We start from the raw sequence: 26,206 nt of genomic DNA on the forward strand, positions 1-26,206 counted from the left end.
AATACACATCGCCCCGTGATCAATTTGATAGATTATTAACGTTTACTAATACCTAAAGTTCGATTACAAAAGTATTTCGAAGTGTTTTGTGAAAGTTTATCATCGACTTTTTTTATTTAAAAAAATGACGCAGCGTTTTGAAACTATTTTTTTCTGAATCACACAGTTTCCATAGATGGATATTTTGGGTATATATGGACCGATTTAATCGAAAAAAAGACCCAATAGTGATGTTTATGGGGCATATAGGAGTGCCAAGAAAGAAGCTCGTCAAAGGTAATGAATGTTTTATATTTTATTTCTGCTATTTGTGTAGCGCCGGCTACGCTAATTATTTTGTTTACGTCGCCTTCAGGTATTTCGGGGTGTTGCATGCTACCAGATAATAGCTTCTCATGCTTTCGCTGAAAAGCATTTTCAAAATCTGACTTGTTGGCTAGATTCACAACGAGTGTAGCTTTAATTCAATACCCGGCATGTGTGTTTTAATGAACGTTTGAGTTTTAACGAGTGCTATTAGCATTTAGCGTAGCGCATTTGCATTTCCAGGTGGCTAGATGGGACGCCTGCGTGTCGGGTGGGCTTAAGAGGTTGTTAACCAGTCTGGTTAGCTACATTATTAGGATTCACATACAGCTAGCTGATAGTTATGAAGTGAAACAGTTGCTTCGTGTGTATCTTGTTTCGTCTATATTGCCATTGTTGTCCTGGCTGGAAGACGGTTCAGAGAATGAGTACTGTAAGTCAATAGGGCTAACTGGCTAGCCATGAAGAATGTACAGATCTTCCTTGCATAACATTAGTTTTAGGTCATTTTTGCCTGTTTAATTCTTGATCCTACTTGAGACACAGACGTCTCAAGTAGGCACCTGGAAATGCAAATGCGCTACGCTAAATGCTAAATGTACTCGTTAAAACTCAAACATTCATTAAAATACAAATGCAGGGTATTGAATTAAAGCTACACTCGTTGTGAATCAAGCCAACAAGTCAAATTTTTAAAATGCTTTTCGGCGAAAGCATGAGATGCTATTATCTGATAGCATGCAACACCCCAAAATGCCTGAAGGCGACGTAAACAAAATAATTAGCGTAGCCGGCGCTACACAAAAACGCAGAAATAAAATATAAAACATTCATTACCTTTGACGAGCTTCTTTCTTGGCACTCCTATATGCCCCATAAACATCACTATTGGGTATTTTTTTCGATTAAATCGGTCCATATATACCCAAAATAGCCATCTATGAAAACTGTGTAATTCAGAAAAAAAACATTGTTTCAAAACGCTGCGTCATTTTTTTAAATTAAAAAAGTTGACGATAAACTTTCACAAAACACTTCGAAATACTTTTGTAATCCAACTTTAGGTATTAGTAAACGTTTATAATCTATCAAAATGATCACGGGGCGATGTGTATTCAATAGCTCCACGTCTTGAAATTCATGGTCGGAAAACTTTTCTCCAAAACATCCTGTCGGAGACCGGAAGAAATGGAATCCCTCTCCTTTGTTTCCCCAATAAATAACTCTCAGGAAAATGACGACAATGGCGACATCGTGTGAAAGCTGTAGGAATTGCACCCGTGTCCATATTTAATTTGGTGTCAATTCATGCAAGTGACGCATGGATATTATTTTCAGCTTTCAGTGACCAGTTTTTCTTGCGCTTTTCGATGAAACACACGCTCTGTTATAGTCACAGCCGTGATTTAACCAGTTTTAGAAACTTTGTTTTCTATCCACACATACTAATCATATGCAATACTATATTCCTGGCATGAGTAGCAGGACGCTGAAATGTTGCGCGATTTTTAACAGAATGTTCGAAAAAGGAGGGGGGAGACTGAAGAGGTTCTAGCTGGCTTGCTAGATTATTAGGATTCACATATCTAGCTGATAATTATTAAGTAAAATGTTTACTTTGTGTATTTCTTGATTTGTCTATTGTTGCCATTGTCCTGGCTAGAAGAAGGTTCCGTGAATGGGAAGGTGAAGTGTGAGGTAATACAGTAGGGGGAGTGCGAGTGCTTCTCAAATGTATTGTTTATACGTTCTCTACACTCTCGTCCTCACAAGAATGTACTCAAGAGAACGTGTTCGGAGAATGCACTCGGAGCACGAGAGTGTGGAGCACGGTACTATGCATATTGAGAAACACCCAGAGTCTCGGGGTCTCGGTCTCTGTCTGTCTGTCACTCTGTCACTCTGTCTGTCACTCGGTATTTCTCGGTCTGTCTCTGTCGGTCACTCGGCCTCTGTCTGTCTGTTTCTTTTAGTTTCTGTCGGTCTTTGTCAGTCTCGCTCTCTGTTGTTCTCTGTCTGTTTCTGTTTGTCTCTTGGTCTCTGTTTCTGTTTGTCTCTTGGTCTCTGTCTGTCTCTCGCTCTCTCGCTCTCTGTCGATCTCTCGCTCTCTGTCGATCTCTCGCTCTCTGTCGATCTCTCGCTCTCTGTCGATCTCTCGCTCTCTGTCGATCTCTCGCTCTCTGTCGATCTCTCGCTCTCTGTCGATCTCTCGCTCTCTGTCGATCTCTCGCTCTCTGTCGCTCTCTGTCGCTCTCTCGCTCTCTGTCGCTCTCTCGCTCTCTGTCGCTCTCTGTCGGTCTCTTGGTCTCTGTTTCTGTTTGTCTCTTGGTCTCTGTCAGCCTCTGTCTGTGTCTCGGTCAGTCTCTCGGTCTCTCTGTCTGTTTCTCGGTCTCTCGGTATCGGCCTCTCGGTCTCTGTCTCTCTCTGTCTGTTTCTGTTTGTCTCTTGGCCTCTGTCGGTCTCTCTCTGTCACTCTGTCTCTCTCGGTCTGTCTCTCTCGGTCTGTCTCTCTCGGTCTCTCTCTCTGTCGGTCTGTCTGTCTCCGTCTGTCTGTCTGTCTCGGTCTGTCTGTCTCGGTCGGTCGGTCTCGGTCCATCTCTCGGTCTCTGTTTGTCTGTCTGTCTCTGTCGATCTCTCGGCCTTGGTCTGTTTTTCGGTCTGTCTTTACTTTCTCTCTTGCTTCCTCTCCATGCTCCCTCTCCTCGGTCTCTCTCCCTCTCCTCGGTCTCTCTCCCTCTCCTCGGTCTCTCTCCCTCTCCTCGGTCTCTCCCTCTCCGTCTGTCTGTCTGTCTGTCTGTCTGTTCGTACGTTCTGCACTGGTTTGTTCTTCACTGGTTGCCCTTTCTTGTGTCAACAGGTCACACATCTTGCTGCTGTGATGGCACATTGTTGTATTTCACCTAATAGATATTGGAGTTATTAGTTAGTTTGTTTTCAAATTCTTTGTGGGTCTGTGTAATCTGAGGGAAAAATGTGTCTCTAATATGGTCACACATTTGGCAGGAGGTTAGGAAGTGCAGCTCAGTTTCCACATTTTGTGGGCAGTGTGCACATAGCCTGTCTTCTCTTGAGAGCCAGGTCTGCCTACAGCGGCCTCTCAATAACAAGGCTATGCTCACATAGTCAAAGATTTATTTAATTCTGGGTCAGTCACAGTGGTCAGGCTATCTGCCACTGTGTACTCTCTGTTTAGGGCCAAATAGCATTCCAATTTGCTCAGTTTTTTGTTTAATTCTTTCCAATGTGTCAAGTAATTATCTTTTTTTTTCTCATGATTTAGTTGGGTCTCATGGTTTAGTTTTGTTGCTGTCCTGGGGCTCTGTGGGGTTTGTTTGTGTACAGAGCCCTAGGACCAGCTTGCTTAGGGGACTCTTCTAGGTTAATATCTCAGAAGGTGGTGGCTTTGTCACTCTCTCTCTTACTCTCTCTGTCTCTTACTCTCTCTGTCTCTCTCTGTCTGTCTGTCTCACGCTCTCTCTGTCTGTCTTATGCTCTCTCTGTCTGTCTCACGCTCTCTGTCTGTCTGTCTCTGTCTGTCTTACTCTCGCTCTGTCTGTCTCACGCTCTCTCAGTGTCTGTCTCACGCTCTCTCTGTGTCTGTCTCATACTCTCTCTCTCACGCTCTCTCTGTCTCAATATTGCCAAAGCAACAATGTATACAAAATACATTGTAACAAAATTATAAACGATAGCAAATAATATAAAATGGTAGTAAATAATACAAAATACAAAAATAACAACAATATAGTAGAAATGTAATAAATATGAAAAGCTAAACATGGAAAATGAAACTATACCTATCTTATAACTAAATAACTGTCATCTTCACCATTACATCAGTACTACAGCTACCATCATCATTACCACTACTACTACCACCACCACCATCATTAAACTGCTATCATCACCCTACTACCCATACCACTACTATTTGGAATGATAAACAACAATAATAATATAAATAACAATAATGGTAATAACAACAATAGTAATAACAATAATACTAATAATAAGTAAGTTACTATTAACTATGCAGATGTTATTATCCAGTATCCCTCAAGCTATGGCAGGCAAATCAAATCAATCAAATCAGAGTTTATTTGTCATGTGCGCCGAATACAACAGGTGTAGGTAGACCTTACAGTGAAATGCTTACTTACAGGCTCTAACCAATAGTGCGAAAAAAAAGGTGTGTGTGTAGGTAAGTAAAGAAATAAAACAACAGTAAAAATACATTTGAAAAAAGAGTAGCAAGGCTATATACAGACACCGGTTAGTCAGGCTTATTGAGGTAGTATGTACATGTAGGTATCGTTAAAGTGACTGTGCATATATGATGAACCGAGATTAGCAGAAGTGTAAAAAGAGTGTTTGGTGGGTGGTGGGACACAATGCAGATAGCCCGGTTAGCCAATGTGCGGTAGCACTGGTTGGTCAGGCCAATTGAGGTAGTATGTACATGAATGTATAGTTAAAGTGACTATGCATATAAGATAAACAGAGAGTAGCAGCAGCGTAAAAGAGGGGTTGGGGGGGGCACACAATGCAAATAGTCCGGGTAACCAGGAGTATTAGGCTTGGGGGTAAAAACTGTTGAGAAGCCTTTTTGTCCTAGACTTGCAGCCAAATACATATTTGGCTACAAGAGGAGCCATTGCTCCTTCGCCCATGAGTATTTTTAGTTTTTCCTCTGGGTTTAATAAGTTAACATTTTGAATAAATGTAGTAATTTCTGTGAATAATTCATATCTTGGCGAGGAGTATTTCTCACCTTAAAGTTGGATTTAGGGGGACACTATTTTAATTTTTGGATGAAAAACGTTCCCGTTTTAAACAAGATATTTTGTCACGAAAAGATGCTCGACTATGCATATAATTGACAGCTTTGGAAAGAAGACACCGTTTCCAAAACTGCAAAGATATTGTCTGCGAGTGTCACAGAACTGATGTTACAGGCGAAACCCAGATAAAAATCCAACCAGGAAGTGACGCATTTTTTAAAACCGCCTCATGCCAATGACTCCCTATATGGCTGTGAATGAGCTACGAATGAGCTTACGTTTTCCCCAAGTTGTCTACAGCATTGTGACGTCTTTTTAGGAATTTCCCTTGAAGAATGGCTGTAAGGGACCATATATGGCATGTGGTCACATGGTGTCTCCCGCAGAAAACCTTGCGTAAAATACTGAGGTAGCCATTTTTCCAATCGCTTCTTATGAGAAACCAACTGCCTCGACGGATATATTATCGAATATATTTGTTAAAAACACCTTGAGGATGGATCCTAAACGACGTTTGCCGTGTTTCTGTCGATATTATGGAGCAAATTTTGAAAAAAGTTGTAGCATTTTAGGGTCGATTTTTCAGCCAAGCATGATGAACAAACGGGAGCTATTTCGCCTACAAAAATAATCTTTTTGGAAAAAAGGAACATTTGCTATCTAACTGGGAGTCTCCTGAGTGAAAGCATCTGAAGTTCTTCAAAGGTAAATTATTTAATTTGGTTGCTTTTCTTATTTTTGTGAAAATGTTGCCTGCTGCCAGCAGAGCCTAGCATAGCATTATGCCATGATAAACTTACACAAATGCTTGTCTAGCGTTGGCTGTAACGCATATTTTGAAAATCTGAGATGACAGTGTTGTTAACAAAAGGCTAAGCTTGTGTTTGAATATATTTATTTCACTTCATTTGCGATTTTCATGAATAGGAAACGTTTATAGGGGTATTTATGTCCGTTGCGTTATGCTAATGCGTTTGAGGCTATGATTACGCTCCCGGATACGGGTTTGCTCGTCGCAAAAGGTTAAAGGATAAAGTGCATCTCTGTTTCTACCTCTCCTGTTGTGTGGTGACCACTTACACACTCCTCTTTGAGTAGCCATGTCTTTTTATGTCTACCGGTTTCTATTGCCAAATTGGTGGTCACTCAGCCTGTACTTGGTAAGGATCTGTCTCTGCTTTGTATCTCTGACAGAGTAGAGATAATCAGCCAATTCATATTCTCTGTTTAGGGCCAGATGGCAATTTAGTCGGCTTCTGGATTTTGTATCGTTTTTCCAATGTTGTAAATATGAGTCCTTTGATTGGTTCATGATTGTGTTTATTGGAATTCTTTCTTTTGAAGCAGTGCTGGTGTCAGCTTGGTTGGTTAGGTCCAACACCAGCTGACTGAGAGGGCTCGTTTCTGGGCTCAGCTCTTGTGTTTGAAGTGCTTTAAATTGCAGACTTGAATTTGGACATGAATTTAGATGTAGGCAACATTTTTATGATATTTTCTGTATTTTATTACCACTGGAAAGCGGCCCCATTCTGCCCTACATGCATTAGTTGGTGTATTTCTCTGGACTTTTCCGACAGAATTCTGCATGTAGGGCTTCAATTGGATGTTTGTCCCACATATTAAAGTCCAGTTTATTGAGTGGCCCCCGAACCTCACTTCTGTAAAGAGCTATTGGTAGGATTACACTGTCAAATATTTTGGTCCAAATTCTAATTGGGATGTTGATATTAAAAATGTTCATTTTTATTGCATACAATGCTCTGCAATGCTCTGCAAATTATAATTGTGACAAAGTAAAAGTGTGAACGAAATAACCAGGACAACTGAAATCTACCGTCAAACTCAAGGTTTATTTATAAACACACGGTAATGGGGGGAGCAGGAAAAGGGGCTGAGCTGGACCCAAGGAAAGAAACAATAAGTATGCAAAAACACCCCTAAGCTAGACTAGCCTACTTTAACAACAGCTAACTAACTACCCAAAAATACAGTGGGTGGTCCGCCCAGTTCTAACTAGTGTATTTAACAAAGTTCACCTACGGGTAGTGTATGCCCATGGGCGACTTGTCTTGGTTTCCCCTTTTCCCACCAGCAATCAAATACAAACACCATAACCAAAAACAATACTCACAGGTGATGACAAAGTGCTATGGAGGTGCTCAAACAAAAGGAGAGGTTAAGACACAAAGAGAGAGTGAAACAGAGCGATCTACATACATGGCATTTACAGAGTGATTGAGCTCTAGAGCAAACAAATGATGGGGTTTTTAAACCATGGGGAAGGAACTGTGATAGGGTAGGAAACAGGAGGAGGTGTGTCTTCTGATTGGTGATTGATTGTTGACTGATTGGGGAGTGATGATTTTCACCTGTGAGGGGAGAAGGAGAGAAAACAACACAGCATACACACACACACACACACACACACACACACACACACACATACAGGATACCCACACACACACACACAGGATACCTGTATCTGTAACAGTTGAAAAGATTTGGACTCAAACTGCAGCCTTGTCTCACACCATGATGTTGTGAAAGGAATTGTGTTCTTTGGTTTTTGTTTTATTTTTTGTTGCACACTTGTTTTCTGTGTACATACATTGTATGAAGTCATACACCGTACCACCAAGCCCACTTTGGGGAATTTTGTAGAATAGCCCTTTGTGCCAAATAGAATCAAATTATTTTTTAACGTCAATATAGCAAGCAAAGATTTTGCCCTCTTTTTTTGGGTGGATGTGTTTATTAGTGTGTCTAAGGTGTGTATATATGGTCAGTAGTGCGATGGTTGGGGAGAAAGCCAATTTGACATTTACTTGTCACATTTATTTTCTTGAAGAAAGGTTTGCATTCTTGAATTCAAAATGCCACAGAAAATCTTTCACAAGTTGCTGTTTACCCAAATTCTTCTGTAATTATTGGGGTCTAATTTGTCTCCACTTTTGTGGATAGGGGTGATGAGCGCCTGGTTCCAGACATCAGGGAAGCGGCCAGAAGTTAAACCATGTTGAACAATTTAAGCACAGCATTTTGCAACTCAGGTGTGCTGTTTTTCAGCATTTAATTTCTGATGTTATCTAGACCACAAGCCTTCTTTGATTTTATAGATTTCAGCTTTTCATTTAGTTCTTGTTGGGTTATTGGGTCATTTAATGTATTTTGGTTGTTTTTAATGAATTTCTAATTGGTTTTGTTGTAAGTCTTTTTGTGGGATGTTTTTGTATAGATTATCAAAATAAGTTTTCCAAATTCCTTCAGATTGTATGGCTAATTCTTGTGGCTTTGTCGTGCTCGTTCCACATGTCCCAGAACTGATTTTGGTCAATTGCGTTTTCAATTTCATCAAGTGGTATAATTTGGTATAATTCAATTTCTTGCATTTCAGTGTTTGTTCAAGTATTCATAGTGTAGTTCTGGGTTGTTTTGCTGCTTATGTTTTTCATTTGACATTTGTCTTAGGTGTTTTATAATTGTTTTACATTCGTTATCAAACCATTTTTCAGAAACTTTTTGTTTCTGATGTTGCATTTCTTTGGTTTTCTCAAATTTGCTTTTGATGTTGATTTTTGGAATATGCAATTTGATGTTTTAGTAGCTGAATTGACACCTTTATTGTTTTGGTATTGTGAGTTAATGAAGAACTGTATAGAGTTCATCATTTCATTTGAGTTCAATGTTTCAATGAATCTCTCCGCACTTTTTTGACCCCACCTGTACGGTTGGTTTATGTTGTAGAGTTTATTGTGCTGTTTTGTTTAATGAATATTGCTGGTTAATTTCTTCAGAAACACGTTGATCTGGCTGTGATCTGACAATGGTGTCTGTGGTCTGACAGTGAATGCACTAATGGAGGAGGGGTCAATGTCATTGATGGCATAATCGACTACACTTGTCCCAAGAGCTGAGCAGTAAGTAAACCGACCTAAAGAGCCCCCTCTGATTCTACCATTAAGCATGTACAGGCCTAAGGCTTGACAGAGATGCACTAACTCCTTCCCATTTTTGTTCAGTATTTGGTCAAGACTGTTTCTATTATTTATAATAGGGCTACTGCACAAGGAGGGGTGTCCAAATATGTGGTGGTTACCTCCCGCATCAGTGTAGTCAGGCTCAGAACCTTTTCTTGCATTGAAATCTCCACAAGGAAGCACTTTACCCTGCGCCTGAAATGTAATGATTTCTGTATGGAGATTGTCAAAAAACTGATCATCATAATATGATGAATCTGAAGGGGGATCATAAGCTGCACATATGTATACATCATTGTCACAATAGATTGTACCTTTGTCACGTTTTAGCCAAATGTGATTTAGTACCTTTTTTCATTTCATTCAGTGCTAAGTCCTGCTTATGCCAAATGATGATTCCACCTGAGTCCCGGACCCGTTTAACATTTTTATGTTTGATTGATGGTAGTAACATTTCTCTTTAGCCTGAGGTACACTGAGTATTTGTCTCCATGACACCATGTTTCCAGTAAGATTATGATGTCCTGGCCCTTGATGTTTTTAATCAATTCTGGATTTGTTTTATAACCAAAATGTGAAGAGTATAGGCCCTGGATATTCCAAGAGCTGATAGTTAATGATCTCATTCCTAATAAGTGATATTCACTGGTTTGAGTAAAGTACATTGAAAAAAAAGTAATATATCTATATACACACACATACACCATTACATATAATAATTATTATAATACCAGTGCCAATAAAATAAAGAATAGTTGTAAACAAATTCATAAGAATGGAATAAGATTGCACCAAAAATAAGTACAACGCAATGCAGAGTTGCAAAGAAAAAGCCATATCTCAGACTGGCCAATAAAAATAAAAGTCTAAGATTGGCAAAAAAACACAGACACTGAACAGAGGAACTCTGCCTAGAAGGCCAGCATCCCGGAGTCGCCTCTTCACTGTTGACGTTGAGACTGGTATTTTGTGGATGCCATTTAATGAAGCTGCCAGTTGAGGACTTGAGGGTTCTGTTTCTCAAACTAGACACTCTAATGTACTTGTCCTCTTGTTCAGTTGTGCACCGGGGCCTCCCACTCCTCTTTCTATTCTGGCTAGAGCCAGTTTGCGCTGTTCTGTGAAGGGAGTAGTACATAGCGTTGTACCAGATCTTCAGTTTCTTGTCAATTTCTCACATGGAATAGCCTTCATTTCTCAGAACAAGAATAGACTGACGAGTTTCTAGACATTTTGAGACTTTAATCGAACACCCACAAATGCTGATGCTCCAGATATTCAACTAGTTTCTAAGACAGTTTTATTGCTTCTTTAATCAGAACAGCAGTTTTCAGCTGTGCTAACATAATTACGAAAAGGTTTTCTAATGATCAATTAGTCTTATAAAATGATAAACTTGGATTAGCTAACACAACGTGCCATTGGAAAACAGGAGTGATGGTTGCTGATAATGGGCCTCTGTACGCCTATGTAGATTTTCCATTAAAAATCTGCCGTTTCTTGCTACAATTGTCATTTACAACATCAACAATGTCTACACTGTATTTCTGATCAATGTTATGTTATTTTAATGTACAAGAAATGTGCTTTTCTTTCAAAAACAAGGACATTTCTAAGTGACTCCAAACTTTTGAACGGTAGTGTACGTATGTCCCCATTGCCAGTAAAGCATAATCAAGCCTATTTCTTTTACTTACTTGCTGTGCTGTTTCATTGTTCATTTGTTAAGTCGTTTCATTCTCAACCAGGATTTCTATGGAACGCCGTTTGGGTCTTTGCTATAGAACGCCGTTTGAGTCTCTGCGTGTCAAAAGATATACTATTTAACACTTTTTGACGTGTCAAATAAGCTTGTTGACCAATCAGGACCTGAATACAACATACATTTTTAACGTAATTATTACTAGAGGTCGACCGATTATTATTTTTCAACGCCGATACCGATTATTGGAGGACCAAAAAAGCCGATACTGATTAATCGGCCGATTTTAAGAAATAAAATTAAAAAATCAGAATAAAAAATAAAAAAATCATAATAATAAAATAAATGTTTGTAATAATGACAATTACAACAATACTGAATTAACACTTATTTTAACTTGATATAATACATTAACAAAAATCTATTTAGCCTCAAATAAATAATGAAACGTTCAATTTGGTTTAAATAATGCAAAAACAAAGTGTTGGAGAAGTAAAAGTGTAATATGTGCCATGTAAAAAAGCTAACGTTTAAGTTCCTTGCTCAGAACATGAGAACATATGAAAGTTGGTGGTTCCTTTTAACATGAGTCTTCAATATTCCAAGGTAAGAGGTTTTTAGGTTGTAGTTAATATAGTATTTATAGGACTATTTCTCTCTATACCATTTGTACCTTTGACTATTGGATGTTCTTATAGGCACTATAGTATTGCCAGTGTAACAGTATAGCTTCCGTCCCTCTCCCCACCCCTACCTTGGGCTCGAACCAGGAACACATCGACAATAGCAACGCTCCACAAAAGACGCGGCCCTTGCAGAGCAAGGGGAATAACTACTCCAAGTCTCAGAGCGAGTGACGTTTGAAACGCTATTAGCGCACACCCAGCTAACTAGCTAGCCATTTCACATCGGTTACACCAGCCATTAGGCTGATAGGCTTGAAGTCATAAACAGCGCTGTGCTTGCGAAGAGCTGCTGGCAAAACGCACAAAAGTGCTGTTTGAATTAATGTTTACGAGCCTGCTGTCTACCATCGCTCAGTCAGACTGCTCTATCAAATCATAGACTTAATTATTATAAACACAGAAATACGAGCCTTTGGTCATTAATATGGTTGAATCCGGAAACTATCATTTCGAAAACAAAATGTTTATTCTTTCAGCGAAATAACCGTTCGTAATTTTATTTAACGGGTGGCATCCATAAGTCTAAATATTCCTGCACAACTTTTGCATTGCACAACCTTCAATGTTATGTCATAATTACGTAAAATTCTGGCAAATTAGTTCGCAATGAGCCAGGCTGCCCAAACTGTTGCATATACCCTGACTCTGCATGCAAAGAATGCAAGAGAAATGACACAATTTCACCTGGTTAATATTGTCTACTAACCTGGATTACTTTTAGCTAAATATGCAGGTTTAAAAATATATACAGTGGGGCAAAAAAGTATTTAGTCAGCCACCAATTGTGCAAGTTCTCCCACTTAAAAAGATGAGAGAGGCCTGTCATTTACATCATAGGTACACTTCAACTATGACAGATAAAATGAGAGAAAAAAATCCAGAAAATCACATTGTAGGATTTTTAATGAATTTATTTGTGAAAGTATTCACCCCCTTGGCATTTTTCCTATTTTGTTGCCTTACAACTTGGAATTAAAATACACTGCTCAAAAAAATAAAGGGAACACTTAAACAACACAATGTAACTCCAAGTCAATCACACTTCTGTGAAATCAAACTGTCCACTTAGGAAGCAACACTGATTGACAATAAATTTCACATGTTGTTGTGCAAATGGAATAGGCAACAGGTGGAAATTATAGGCAATTAGCAAGACACCCCCAATAAAGGAGTGGTTCTGCAAGTGGTGACCACAGACCACTTCTCAGTTCCTATGCTTCCTGGCTGATGTTTTGGTCACTTTTGAATGCTGGCGGTGCTTTCACTCTAGTGGTAGCATGATACGGAGTCTACAACCCACACAAGTGGCTTAGGTAGTGCAGCTCATCCAGGATGGCACATCAATGCGAGCTGTGGCAAGAAGGTTTGCTGTGTCTGTCAGCGTGGTGTCCAGAGCATGGAGGCGCTACCAGGAGACAGACCAGTACATCAGGAGACGCGGAGGACACCGTAGGAGGGCAACAACCCAGCAGCAGGACCGCTACCTCCACCTTTGTGCAAGGAGGAGCAGGAGGAGCACTGCCAGAGCCCTGCAAAATGACCTCCAGCAGGCCACAAATGTGCATGTGTCTGCTCAAAAGGTCAGAAACAGACTCCATGAGGGTGGTATGAGGGCCCGACTTCCACAGGTGGGGGTTGTGCTTACAGCCCAACACCGTGCAGGACGTTTGGCATTTCCATTGATCATTTTTGTGTGATTTTGTTGTCAGCACATTCAACTATGTAAAGACACATTTAATAAGAATATTTCATTCATTCAGATCTAGGATGTGTTATTTTAGTGTTCCCTTTATTTTTTGGAGCAGTGTATATATATATATATATAGTGCCAGTCAAAAGTTTGGACACACCTACTTTTTCCAGGGTTTTTCTTTATTTGGACTATTTTCTACATTGTAGATTTAATAGTGAATACATACAATCTATGAAACATTACATATAGAATCAGATAGAAACCAATAAAGTGTTAAACAAATCAAAATATATTTTCTATTTGAGATTCTTCAAAGTAGCCACCCGTTGCATTAATGACAGCTTTGCACACTCTTGGCATTTTCAGCCAGCTTCATGAGGTGACTTTAATTTTGACTCCAAATCCAGACCTCCATGGGTTGATAAATTTGATTTCCATTGATAATTTTGGTGTGATTTTGTTGTCAGCACATTCAAGTATGTAAAGAAAAGTATTTAATAAGAATATTTCATTCAATCAGATCTAGGATGTGTTATTTTAGTGTTCCCTTTATTTTTTTGAGCAGTGTAGATTTTTTGGGGATTTGTATCATGTGATATACACTATGCCTACCACTTTGAAGATGCAACATATTTTTTATTGTGAACAAACATGAAATGAGACAAAAAACAGAACTTGAGCGTGCATAACTATTCACTCCCCCAAAGTCAATACTTTGTAGAGCCACCTTTTGCAGCAATTACATCTGCAAGTCTCTTGAGGTATGTCATTAAGCTTGGCACATCTAGCCACTGGGATTTTTGCCCATTCTTCAAGGCAAAACTGCTCCAGCGCCTTCAAGTTTGATGGGTTCCACTGGTGTACAGCAATCTTTAACTTCTTACGGGCAGGTGGGATGGTAGCGTCCCACCTGGCCAACATCCGTTGAGATTGCAGAGCGCGAAATTCAAAAATACTAAATTCAAATATTTAACATTCTTGAAAATATATATGTTATACATCAAAATGAAGCTTAACTTCTTAAGTCATACCACAGATTCTCAATTGGGTTGAGGTCTGGGCTTTGACTAGGCCATTCCAAGACATTTACATGTCTCGAGTGTTGCTTTAGCAGTATGCTTAGGGTCATTGTCTTTCTGGAAGGTGAACCTCCGTCCCAGTCTGAAATCTCTGGAAGACTGAAACAGGTTTCCCTCAAGAATTTCCCTGTATTTAGCGCCATCCTTCAATTCTGACCAGTTTCCCAGTCCCTGCTGATGAAAAACATCCCCACAGCATGATGCTGCCACCACCATGCTTCACTGTGGGGGTGGTGTTCTCGGGATGATGAGATGTGTTGGGTTTGCGCCAGACATAGCATTTTCCTTGATGGCCAAAAATCTCAATTTTAGTCTCATCTGACCAGAGTACCTCTTCCATATGTTTGGGGAGTCCCCTACATGCCTTTTTGCAAACAACAAACAGCTTTGTTATTTTTTCTTTAAGCAATGGATTTCTGCTGGCCCCTTTTCAGTAAATCCCAGCTCTGTGGAGTGTATGGCTTAAAGTTGTCCTATGGACAGATACCCTAATTGCCGCTGTGGAGCTTTGCAGCTCCTTCAGGGTTATCTTTGGTCTCTTTGTTGCCTCTTAATGCCCTCCTTGCCTGGTCTGTGAGTTTTGGTGGGCGGCCCTCTCTTGGCAGGTTTGTTGTGGTGCCATATTCTTTCAATTTTTTAATAATGGATTTAATGGTGCTCCGTGGGATATTCAAAGTTTCAGATATTTTTTTATAACCCAACCCGGATCTTTTCTTCTCCACAACTTTGTCCCTGACCTGTTTGGAGAGCTCCTTGGTCTACATGGTGCAGCTTGCTTGGTGGTGCCCTTGCTTAGTGGTGTTGCAGACTCTTGGGTCTTTCAGAACAGGTGTGTATATATATATACTGAGATCATGTGACAGACCATGTGACACTTAGATTGCACATAGGTGGACCTTTTTTAAACTAATTATGTGTCATCCTTAATCTTCACCATTACATCAGTACTACAACTACCATCATCATTACTACTACTAGCACCATCACAAAACTGCTATCATTACCATCACCATACTACCCGTACCACTACTATTTGGAATATTAATCACAACAAAAGTAATACCAATAATAGTTACAACAATACTAATAATAATAAGTAAGTTACTGTTTACTATACAGATGTTATTATTCATTCTCCCTCAGGCTATGGCAGACATACATATTTGGCTACAAGAGGAGCCATTGTTCCTTCGCCCATGAGTATTTTTTGTTTTTCCTCTGGATTTAATAAGTTAACATTTTGAATAAATATAGTCATTTTTGTGAATAATTCATATCTTGGCGAGGAGAATTTCTCACATTAAAGGATAAAGTACATCTCTGTTTCTACCTCTCCTGTTGTGTGGTGACCACGTACACACTCCTCTTTGGGTAGCCATGTCTTTTTATGTCGACCGGTTTCTATTGCCAATTGGTGGTCACTCAGCCTGTACTTGGTAAGGATCTGTCTCTGCTTTGTATCTCTGACAGAGTAGAGATAATCAGCCAATTCATATTCTCTGTTTAGGGCCAGATGGCAATTTAGTCGGCTTTGGGATTTTGTTTAGTTTTTACAATGTTGTCAATATGAGTCCTTTGATTGGTTCATGATTGTGTTTATTTGAATTGGTCAGAAGGTATGAGTAATTTTTTTGTGTGTTCAATCATGGTGTTGTTCAAGGTGAATTTATATTTGTGTTTCTGACATCTGGGTTTTGGTCTGGAAACTCCTGATTAAATTTTTTTTGACAACATTGCTCTTGAATATTAAGGTTCTGTTGAAAACCTTATTTGGTTGGTGATAGAAGAACCAAATCATCAGCATATAGCAGGTATGGTTTACCTTTGTGTCAGATAGTGTCAGTCTTGGGGCTGGAGAGTGGTCCAACATGTCTGCTAATTGATTGATATAAATGTTGAAAAGGTTTAGACTCAAACTGCAGCCTTGTCTCACACCTCAACGTTGCAAAAATAATTGTTCTTTAGTTTTTGATTTTTATTGCACACCTGTTTTCTGGGTACATTCATTTTATAAAGTCATACACCTTACCACCAAGCCCACTGAGGAGAATTTTGAAGAATAGATCTTTGTGCCAAATAGAATCAAATGCTTTTTTTAAGTCAATAAAGCAAGCAGAGATTTTGCCCTCTTTTTTTTTGTGGGTGTGTTTATTCATTAGTGTGTCTAAGGTGTGTTCATATATATATATATATATGTATATATATGTTCAGTAGTGTAATGGTTATGGAGAAAGCCTATTTGACCTTTACTTGTAAGACAAATTCTTGAAGGAAGGTTTGGATTCTTGAATTGAAAACGCTACAGAAAACCTTTCCAAAGTTGCTGTTTATGCAAATTCCCCTGTCATTTTTAGGATCTGATTTGAGGAGATGGGGGAGATGAGCCCCTGGTTCCAGACATCAGGAAAGCAGTCAGAAGTTACACTGAACAAAAATGTAAACACAACATGTAAAGTGTTGGTATCATGTTCTGTGAGCTGAAATAAAAGATCCTAGAAATGTTTCATACGCACAAAAAGCTTATTTCTCTCAAATTTTGTGCACAAATATGTTTACATCCCTGTTAGTGAGCATTTCTCCTTCACCAAGAGAATCCATCTCCTGACAGGTGTGGCATATCAAGAAGATGATTAAACAGGTTCACCTTTATTTATTTAACCCTTATTTTACCAGGTAAGTTGACTGAGAACACATTCTCATTTAGAGCAATGACCTGGGGAATAGTTGCAGGGGAGAGGAGGGGGGATGAATGAGCCAATTGGAAGACAATAAAAGGCCACTCTAAAATGTGCAATTTTGTCACACAACACAATGCCACACGTCTCGTGTTTTGAGAGAGCGTGCAATTGACATGCTGACTGCAGGAATGTCCACCAGAGCTTTTGCCAGATAAATTATTAATTTCTCTACCATAAGCCGCCTCCAACGTCATTTTAGAGAATTTAGAATTTAGAGAATCCAGCAACTTCGCACAGCCATTAAAGAGGAGTAGGACAACATTCCACAGGCCACAATCAGCAGTCTGATCAACTCTACGTGAAGGAGATGTGTCACGCTGTTTGAGGCAAATGGTGGTCACACCAGATACTGACTGGTTTTCTGATCCACGCGCATGCATACCTTTATCTTTGACCAACAGATGCATATCCTTATTTCCAGTCATGTGAAATCCCTAGATTAGGGCCTAATGGATTTATTTAAATTTACTGATTTCCTTACATATAATCGTATAATCTTTTGAAATTGTTGCATGCTGCATTTTAGATGCTCATTCAGTGCAGTACCATGTTGAACAATTTAAGCACAGCATTTTGCAACTCAGTTGTGTTGTTTTTCAGCATTTCATATCTCATTTTATTTAGACCACACGCTTTCTTTGGTTTTATAGATTTTAACTTTTCATTTCGTTGTTGTTGGGTTATTGGGTAATCTAATAGATTTTGGTTGTTTTTAATGATTGATTCAAGGATATTCAATATTTCTTGAATTTGTAATTGGTTATGCTGGAAGTCTTTTTGTGGGATGTTTTTGTATAGATTATATTAATTTGTCTTCCAAATTCCTCCATGGCTAATTCTTCTGACTTTGTCATGCTTAAATTGTTCCACATGTCCCAGAACATATTTTTATCAATTAGGTTTTAAATTTCGTCAAGTGTCTTAAAGGTATAATTAAATTTCTTGCATTTTAATGTACAGTCGTGGCCAAAAGTTTTGAGAAATATTAATTTTCACAAAGTCTCCTGCCTCAGTTTGTATGATGGCAATTTGCATATACTCCAGAATGAAGAGTGATCAGATGAATTGCAATTAATTGCAAAGTCCCTCTTTGCCATGCAAATGAACTGAATCCCCCAAAAACATTTCCACCGCATTTCAGCCCTGCCACAAAAGGACCAGCTGTCATATCAGTGATTCTCTCGTTAACACAGGTGTGAGTGTTGACGAGGACAAGGCTGGAGATCACTGTGTCATGCTGACTGAGTTCGAATAACAGACTGGAAGCTTAAAAAACAGGGTGGTGCTTGGAATCACTGTTCTTCCTGTCAACCATGGTTACCTGCAAGGAAATACGTGCCGTCATCATTGCTTTGCACAAAAAGGGCTTCACAGGTAAGGATATTGCTGCCAGTAAGATTGCACCTAAATCAACCATTTATCGGATCATCAAGAACTTCAAGGAGAGCGGTTCAATTGTTGTGAAGAAGGCTTCAGGGCTCCCAAGAAAGTCCAGCAAGCGCCAGGACCATCTCCTAAAGTTGATTCAGCTGCAGGATCGGGGCACCACCAGTACAGAGCTTGCTCAGAAATGGCAGCAGGCAGGTGTGAGTGCATCTGCACGCACAGTGAGGTGAACACTTTTGGAGGATGGCCCGGTGTCAAGAAGGGCAGCAAAGAAGCCACTTCTCTCCAGGAAAAACATCAGGGACAGACTGATATTCTGCAAAAGGTACAGGGATTGGACTGCTGAGGACTGGGGTAAAGTCCTTTTCTCTGATGAATCCCCTTTCCGATTGTTTGGGGCATCCGGAAAAAATCTTGTCCGGAGAAGACAAGGTGAGCGCTACCATTAGTTCTGTGTCATGCCAACAGTAAAGCATCCTGAGACCATTCATGTGTGGGGTTGCTTCTCAGCCAAGGGAGTGGGCTCACTCACAATTTTGCCTAAAAACACAGCCATGAATAAAGAATGGTACCAACACATCCTCCGAGACCAACTTCTTCCAACCATCCAGGAACAGTTTGGTGACAAACAATGCCTTTTCCAGCATGGAGCACCTTGCCATAAGGCAAAAGTGATAACTAAGTGGCTCGGGGAACAAAACATCAATATTTTGGGTCCATGGCCAGGAAACTCACCAGACCTTAATCTCATTGAGAACTTGTGGTCAATCCTCAAGAGGCGGGTGGCCAAACAAAACCCCACAAATTCTGACAAGCTCCAAGCATTGATTATGCAAGAATGGGCTACCATCAGTCAGGATGTGGCCCAGAAGTTAATTGACAGCATGCCAGGGCAGATTGCAGAGGTCTTGAAAAAGAAGGGATCAACACTGCAAATATTGACTCTTTGCATCAACTTCATGTACTTGTCAATATAAGCCTTTAAGACTTATGAAATGCTTGTAATTATACTTCAGTATTCCATAGTAACATCTGACAAAAATATCTAAAGACACTGACACAGCAAACTTTGGAAATTAATATTTGTGTCATTCACAAAACTTTTGACCACGACTGTATGTTTATACTGTTTCAGAGTTTCAAAATAGTCATAGCGTTGCTCTGGGTTGTTTTGCTGCTTATGTTTTCCATTTTACATTTGTCTTAGATGGTTTCTAATTGTTTTACATTCGTTATCAAAAAAAAAACATTTAAACAACGTTTAGATTTTTCTTTCTGATGTTGTATTTCTTTGCTTTTCTCAGATTTGCTTTTGATCCTCTTTTTTTAATATTCAATGGATTTTTCTAGGAGCTGAATTGACATCTTATTTATTGGTGAGTTATTGAAGACCTGTATAGAGTTAATTTAATTTGAGTTTGTTTCATTTAATTTCTCTGCACTGTTTGAAGCCTATCTGTACGATTTGTACATTTTGTTGGGCTGTTTTTTTGAGTGAGTATTGCTGGTAATTTTATTTCTGAAACACTTTGATCTGACAATGGTGTCTGTGGTCTGACAGTGACACTAATGGAGGAGGGGTCCATGTCAGTGATGTCATGCCTCTCTCTCTCTCTCTGCATCCCTCCTGCGCTCTCTCGCTGCCTCTCCCTCGCTCTCTCTATAGTTGGAGGGATTCTGTTCATTTTGCCAATGGCTTTTTGTTCTCAGCTGTGTGTGTGCGTTCGTGCTGGGGGTGAGAGTTGTTATTTTACCTTGCTTTAACAATGGGTATGGATTTTTTTGTTTGAAGTTCCCAATTCTGAATAACAAGTTACACAATCACTCTATTCTGTTATTGCATAAAATGACTGGCCTCTAAAGTTCCATTTTGGCTGTTCTTGCAAGCTGACTCTGCAGTAGCATACTTGCTGCTTTCTCACCAGGTAGTTGGATCAAAATGGAACTTCCCTCACAATGTGTCTTTAAAATAGTCTTGGCCCTTCGTGCGGTGTGTACAACTGAGGTCAAGAACATACAATCTATGAATAAAAGGGTCGACACCGAGGTCATGACAAAACATTAGTACCAATCCTTCCTGTGTCTGTCTGACTCTCCTTTCTTGTAACGTTACCATTTCTTTCAAGCCAATCGCCATAGCAATTGGTTATTCATACATTGCTGACCATCAAACCTGAACACGGAACTCTACACTACCTGTCCAAAGTTTTAGAACACCTACTCATTCAAGGGTTTTTCTTTATTTGTACTATTTTTTTACATTGTAGAATAATAGTGAATACATCAAAGCGATGAAATAACACACATGGAATCATGTATTAACCAAAAAATTGTTAAACAAATCCAAATATATTTTATATTTGAGATTCTTCAATAGCCACCCTTTGCTTTGATGACAGCTTTGACACTCTTGGCTTTCTCTCATCTAGCTTCACCTGTAATGCTTTTCCAACAGGAGTTCCCACATATGCTAAGCACTTGTTGACTGCTTTTCCTTCACTCTGCGGCCCGACTCATCCCAAACCATCTCAATTTGGTTGAGGTCAGGTGATTGTGGAGGCCAGGTCATCTGATGCAGCACTCCATCACTCTCCTTGGTAAAATAGCCATTGCACAGTCTGGAGGTGTGTTGGGTCAATGTCCTGTTGAAAAACAAATGATAGTTCCTCTAAGTCCAAACCAGATTGGATGGCATATCGCTGCAGAATGTTGTGGTAGCCATGCTGGTTAAGTGTGCCTTGAATTCTAAATAAATCACCAACAGTGTCACCAGCAAAGCACCCCCACATCATAACACCACCACCTCCATGCTTTATGGTGGGAACAACATGTGGAGATCATCCGATCACCGACACCGTTGTCTCACAAAAACACGAGCGGTTGCTCCAGACCAAAGGACAGATTTCCTCCTGTCTAATGTCAATTGCTTGTGTTTCTTGGCCCAAGCAAGTCTCTTCTTCTTATTGGTGTCCTTTAGTAGTGGTTTCTTTGCAGAAATTTGACCATGTAGACCTGATTCACACAGTATCCTCTGAACAGTTGATGTTGTGATGTGTCTGTTACTTGAACTCTGTGGAGCATTTATTTAGGCTGCAATTTCTGAGGCTGGTAACTCTATTGAACTTATCCTCTGCAGCAGAGGTAACTCTGGGTCTTCCTTTCCTGTGGCGGTCCTCGTGAGAGCCAGTTTCATCATTGCGCTTGATGGTTTTTGCGACTGCACTTGAAGAAACTTTCTAAGTTCTTCAAAATTTCCTCTGACTGACCTTCATGTCTTAAAGTAAGGATTGACAGTTGTTTGCTTCTTTGAGCTGTTCTTGCCATAATATGGACTTGGTCTTTTACCAAAAAGGGCTTTCTTCTGTATACCAAAAAGGGCTTTCTTCTGTATACCAAAAAGGGCTTTCTTCTGTATACCCCCCTATGTTGTCACAACAACAGATTGGCTCATTTCCTTCTTAAAGAAGGAAATATATTCAACAGATTAACAGATGAACTGTTAATTGAAATGCATTCTAGGTGACTACCTCATGAGCTGGCTGAGAGAATGCCAAGAGTGTCCGAAGCTGTCATCAAGCTATTTTACTCCCTTTTTCTCCCCAATTTCGTGGTATCCAATTGTTAGTAGCTACTATCTTGTCTCATCGCTACAACTCCCGTACGGGCTCGGGAGAGACGAAGGTTGAAAGTCATGCCTTCTCCGATACACAACCCACAGCGTGCATCCAACCTGGAAGCCAGCCGCACCCAGATGGCGCTATGCCAATTGTGCGTCGCCCCACGGACCTCCCGGTCGCGGCCGCTTACGACAGAGCCTGGGCACGAACCCAGAGTCTGGTGGCACAGCTAGCGGTACAGCTAGCAGTACAGCGCCCTTAACCACTGCGCCACCCGGGAGGCCTAAGGGTGGCTATTTCGAAGAATCTCAAATATAAAATATGTTTTGATTTGTTTAACACTTTTTTATGTTGTCAAATATTAAAAAGAAAGAAAAACCCTTGAATGAGTAGGTGATCTAAACCCTTTGACCGCTAGTGTATGTACCTTGGAGAAGACCTTTGACCCTTGGCATTGGGACTAAATAGCTTAATTTAACCCCAAATTGTAGTAACACGCTAGCTAAATGCTCATCAAAATAACAAACCACCAATAGATGGAATGTAACTACCAAAGCAGGCCAACCACAGATCACAAACCCAAACCACTCCGAGGTTACTGGTCAGACATCCAATTATAAGCCAATGTACAAAGTCTCTGTGTAAGATGCTATTCCAGAGGCCAATAGCCACAACAGTGTTTTCAGGTTTATAGTAACACTCTGCTCTGTTTGTCTGATGTGTGTCATTGGTGGTTCTGTCGACGTTGTTTTTGTCATATATGACAGGCAGCCTGCCTCTGGGCTCCCCTTGGGTTTACAGCAATCAGTGCTCTAGCATATGGTCTCCAAATTCCCACCATCCATCTCTTTCTCTAACAAAGTGGGTGTTTATGTTTCTGACCTGGAGTAAACTGCATGGAAGAAAAGTCAAGACCAGTCAACTTTTTCAGTTAGGGTTCATGGCTGTATTCTCAATCACTTTTGGTAGATGGGTGATTACTTCAGGGCATGGTTTGAAATGTCATGTTAACCATTGACACAAATATACATTACTGGTAGGATTATATGGAAACATACTCGTGAGATTCTATGCGTAGATATTCATGTTTTTCTACCCCTAAACCCTGTCCCCTGTGTCTCCATCCACCATCAGATACACCAGCCAAGCAGCCTGTGGAGAGTGTGGAGGTGGGTGCCACTGAAGGACCAGGGGAGGGGGAAGAGAAGCCCTCTTCTCCCCAGGTCCAGAGCCCTCAGACTTGTGAAGCAGCTGAGCTTTCTGGTCCTATCACCAACAGAGGAGTTAAAAGCAGGTCAGTCTGAGAGTTCCATCACAGCAAGTCATGGCTATGAGGGGTGGATCTGTGTTTATGTACGGTGTATATTGATTAATGTGATACACTACATGACCAAAAGTATGTGGACACCTGCTTGTCGAACATCTCATTCCAAAATCATGGGCAATTAGTGCATTCGGAAAGTATTCAGACCCCTTCACTTTTTCCACATTTTGTTACATTCCAGCCTTATTCTTAAATTTATAAAATATTTTTTCCCCCTCATCAATCTACACACAAACCCTTAATGACAAAGCGAAAACAGGTTTTTAGAAATTTTTGCAAGTTTTATTACAAATAAAAAAAAAAGAAATACTGTATTTACATAAGTATTCAGACCCTTTGCTATGAGACTCGGAATTGAGCTCAAGTGCGTCCTGTTTCCATTAATCATCCTTGAGATGTTTCTACAACTTGGTTGGAGTCCACCTGTGGTAAATTCAACTGATTGGACAGGATTTGGAAAGGCACACACCTGTCTATATAAGGTCCCACAGTTGACAGTGCATGTCAGAGCAAAAACCAAGCCATGAGGTTGAAGGAATTGTCCGCAGAGCTCCGAGACGAGAGGATTGTGTCGAGGCACAGAACTGGGGAAGGGTGCCAAAAAAAATCTGCAGCATTGAAGGTCCCCAAGAACACAGTGGCCTCCATCATTCTCAAACTAAAGAGGTTTGGAACCACCAAGACTCTTCCTAGAGCTGGCCGCCCGGGCCAAACAGATTCATCAGGGGAGAATGGCCTTGATCAGGGAGGTGACCAAGAACCCGATAATAGAGCACCAGAGAGATGTAGAGATGGGAGAACCTTCCAGAAGCACAACCATCTCTGCAGCACTCCACCAGTCAGGCCTTTATGTTAGAGTGGCCAGACAGAAGCCACTCCTCATTAAAAGGCATATGACAGCCCGCTTGGAGTTTGCCAAAAGGCACCTATGGACTTTCAGACAATGAGAAACAAAATTCTCTGGTCTGATGAAACCAAGATTGAACTCTTTGGCCTGAATGCCAAGCGTCAAGTCAGGAGGAAACCTAGCACCATCCCTACAGTGAAGCACGGTGGTGGCAGCATCATACTGTGGGAATATTTTTTAGTGGCAGGGACTGGGAGACTAGCAAAGTACAAAAAGAACCTTGATGGAAACCTGCTTCAGTTTTTCTTTTTTGATACATTTTCAAAAATGTAAAAAAAAAGCAGTTTTTGCGTTGTCATTAGGAAAGCAAATCTAATTTTATTGGTCACATATACATATTTAGCAGATATTATTGCTGGTGTAGTGAAATGCTTGTGTTCCTAGCTCCAACAGTGCAGTAGTATCGAACAATTCACAACCACACACATATCTAAAAGTAAAATAATTAAGGGGTGTTGTGTAGATATATTTTTAAAATCCATTTTCGGATAAGGCTGTAACGTAACAAAATGTGGAAAAAGTCAAGGGGCCAGAATACTTACCGAATGCACTGTATATGGAGTTGCTCCCCCCTTTGCTGTTATTACAGCCTCCACTCTTTTGGGAAGAATTTCCACTAGATGTTGGAACATTGCTGCAGGGACTTGCTTCCAATCAGTCACAAGAGCATTAGTGAGGTCGGACAGTGATGTTGGGCAATTAGACCTGGCTCGCAGTCAGTGTTCCAATTAATTCCAAAGGTTTGATGGAGTTGAGGTCAGGGTTCTGTTCAGGCCAGTCAAGTTCTTCCACACCGATCTCGACAAACCATTTCTGTATGTACCTTGCTTTATGCACAGGGGGCGTTGAAAGAGCCAGGAAAGAGCCTTCCCCAAACTGTTGCGACAAAGTTGGAAGCACAGAATTGTCTAGAATGTCATTGTATGCTGTAGCGTTAAGATTTCCCTTCACTGTAACTAAGGAGCCTAACCATGAACACCAGCCCCAGACCATTATTTCTCCTCCACCAAACTTTACAGTTGGCACTATGCATTCGGGCAGGTAGCGTTCTCCTGGCACCCACCAAACCCAGATTTGTCCGTCGAACTACCAGATGGGTGGTGCAGCGTCATTCATCAATCCAGAGAACGTGTTTCACTGCTCCAGTCCAATGGTGGCGAGCTTAACATTGCTCATCCTGATCTTAGGCTTGTGTGCGGCTGCTCGGCCATGGAAACCCATTTCATGAAGCTCCCGGGCAGAAATTTGATCAACTGACTGGTTGGAAGGGTGGCATCCTATGACGGTGCCACGTTTAAAGTCACTGAGCTCTTCAGTAAGGCCATTCTACTGCCAATGTTTGTCTTTGGAGATTGCATGGCTGTGTGCTCGATGTTATACACATGTCATCAACAGCTGTGACGGAGATAGCCGAAGGGGTGTCCACATACTTTTGTGTATATAGTGTATGTATCCATCGTTCTTCATCAGTACACATTCAGTATGTAGACACCACAGCTTGCATGCATATTCTCATTTATGGACAAATACACACATGTACGGGGGCATCTCCGGTGTGTCAGAGCATTGAGTTACCAGCCGGGAGTGGGAACAGGAACATTACCCCCCCCGTCATAGGTGCCACTCTGTTAAAGGTTGTAATCAATCTTTCAGACTGACTGCATTGTCGATGCTGGTGATGGAGGATAGAGGGGCGGGCGGGCGGACCGACCAGTTAAGCAGGCAGTATCTCTCCAGGAATCTTATTAACAAACCCATCTCCTCCCTCAGAAACCAACCTGATAAATATGTACAACCTGCTCTGGTCTGATCTGCCTGGTTTGCTTTACTTTCCTTCACTCCCAGCCTGTCTGCCGCTCCCTCTATGGCGGCTCGAGGTCCTCTGTTTTGGATCCTCGGATGGATGGATGTTACTTAATCTATTGATTTGAGTAGATGTGTATCAAAGGCCCATACTACGTGTAACTTTCAATTCCCACAGATGTTTGTTGTAAGAAAGGAATACTGTTG

General features: G+C 40.5%; 1 protein-coding gene across 7 annotated transcripts in view; it reads left to right on the top strand.

Annotated features, from left to right (window-relative positions):
* The window catches only part of LOC110530401 (histone-lysine N-methyltransferase 2C), a 139,275-nt gene that overhangs the window by 18,230 nt on the left and 94,839 nt on the right, over window positions 1-26,206 (top strand). For all 7 annotated transcript variants that reach the window (XM_036986029.2, XM_036986030.2, XM_090182397.1 and 4 more), the window contains exon 4: window positions 23,100-23,259. In XM_036986029.2, coding sequence (XP_036841924.2) covers window positions 23,100-23,259 — 160 coding nt within the window. The remainder of the gene's footprint in view (window positions 1-23,099; window positions 23,260-26,206) is intronic.

This window comes from Oncorhynchus mykiss, chromosome 8, assembly GCF_057628025.1.
Source record: "Oncorhynchus mykiss isolate SJ-2025 chromosome 8, ASM5762802v1, whole genome shotgun sequence".
NCBI lineage: Eukaryota > Metazoa > Chordata > Actinopteri > Salmoniformes > Salmonidae > Oncorhynchus > Oncorhynchus mykiss.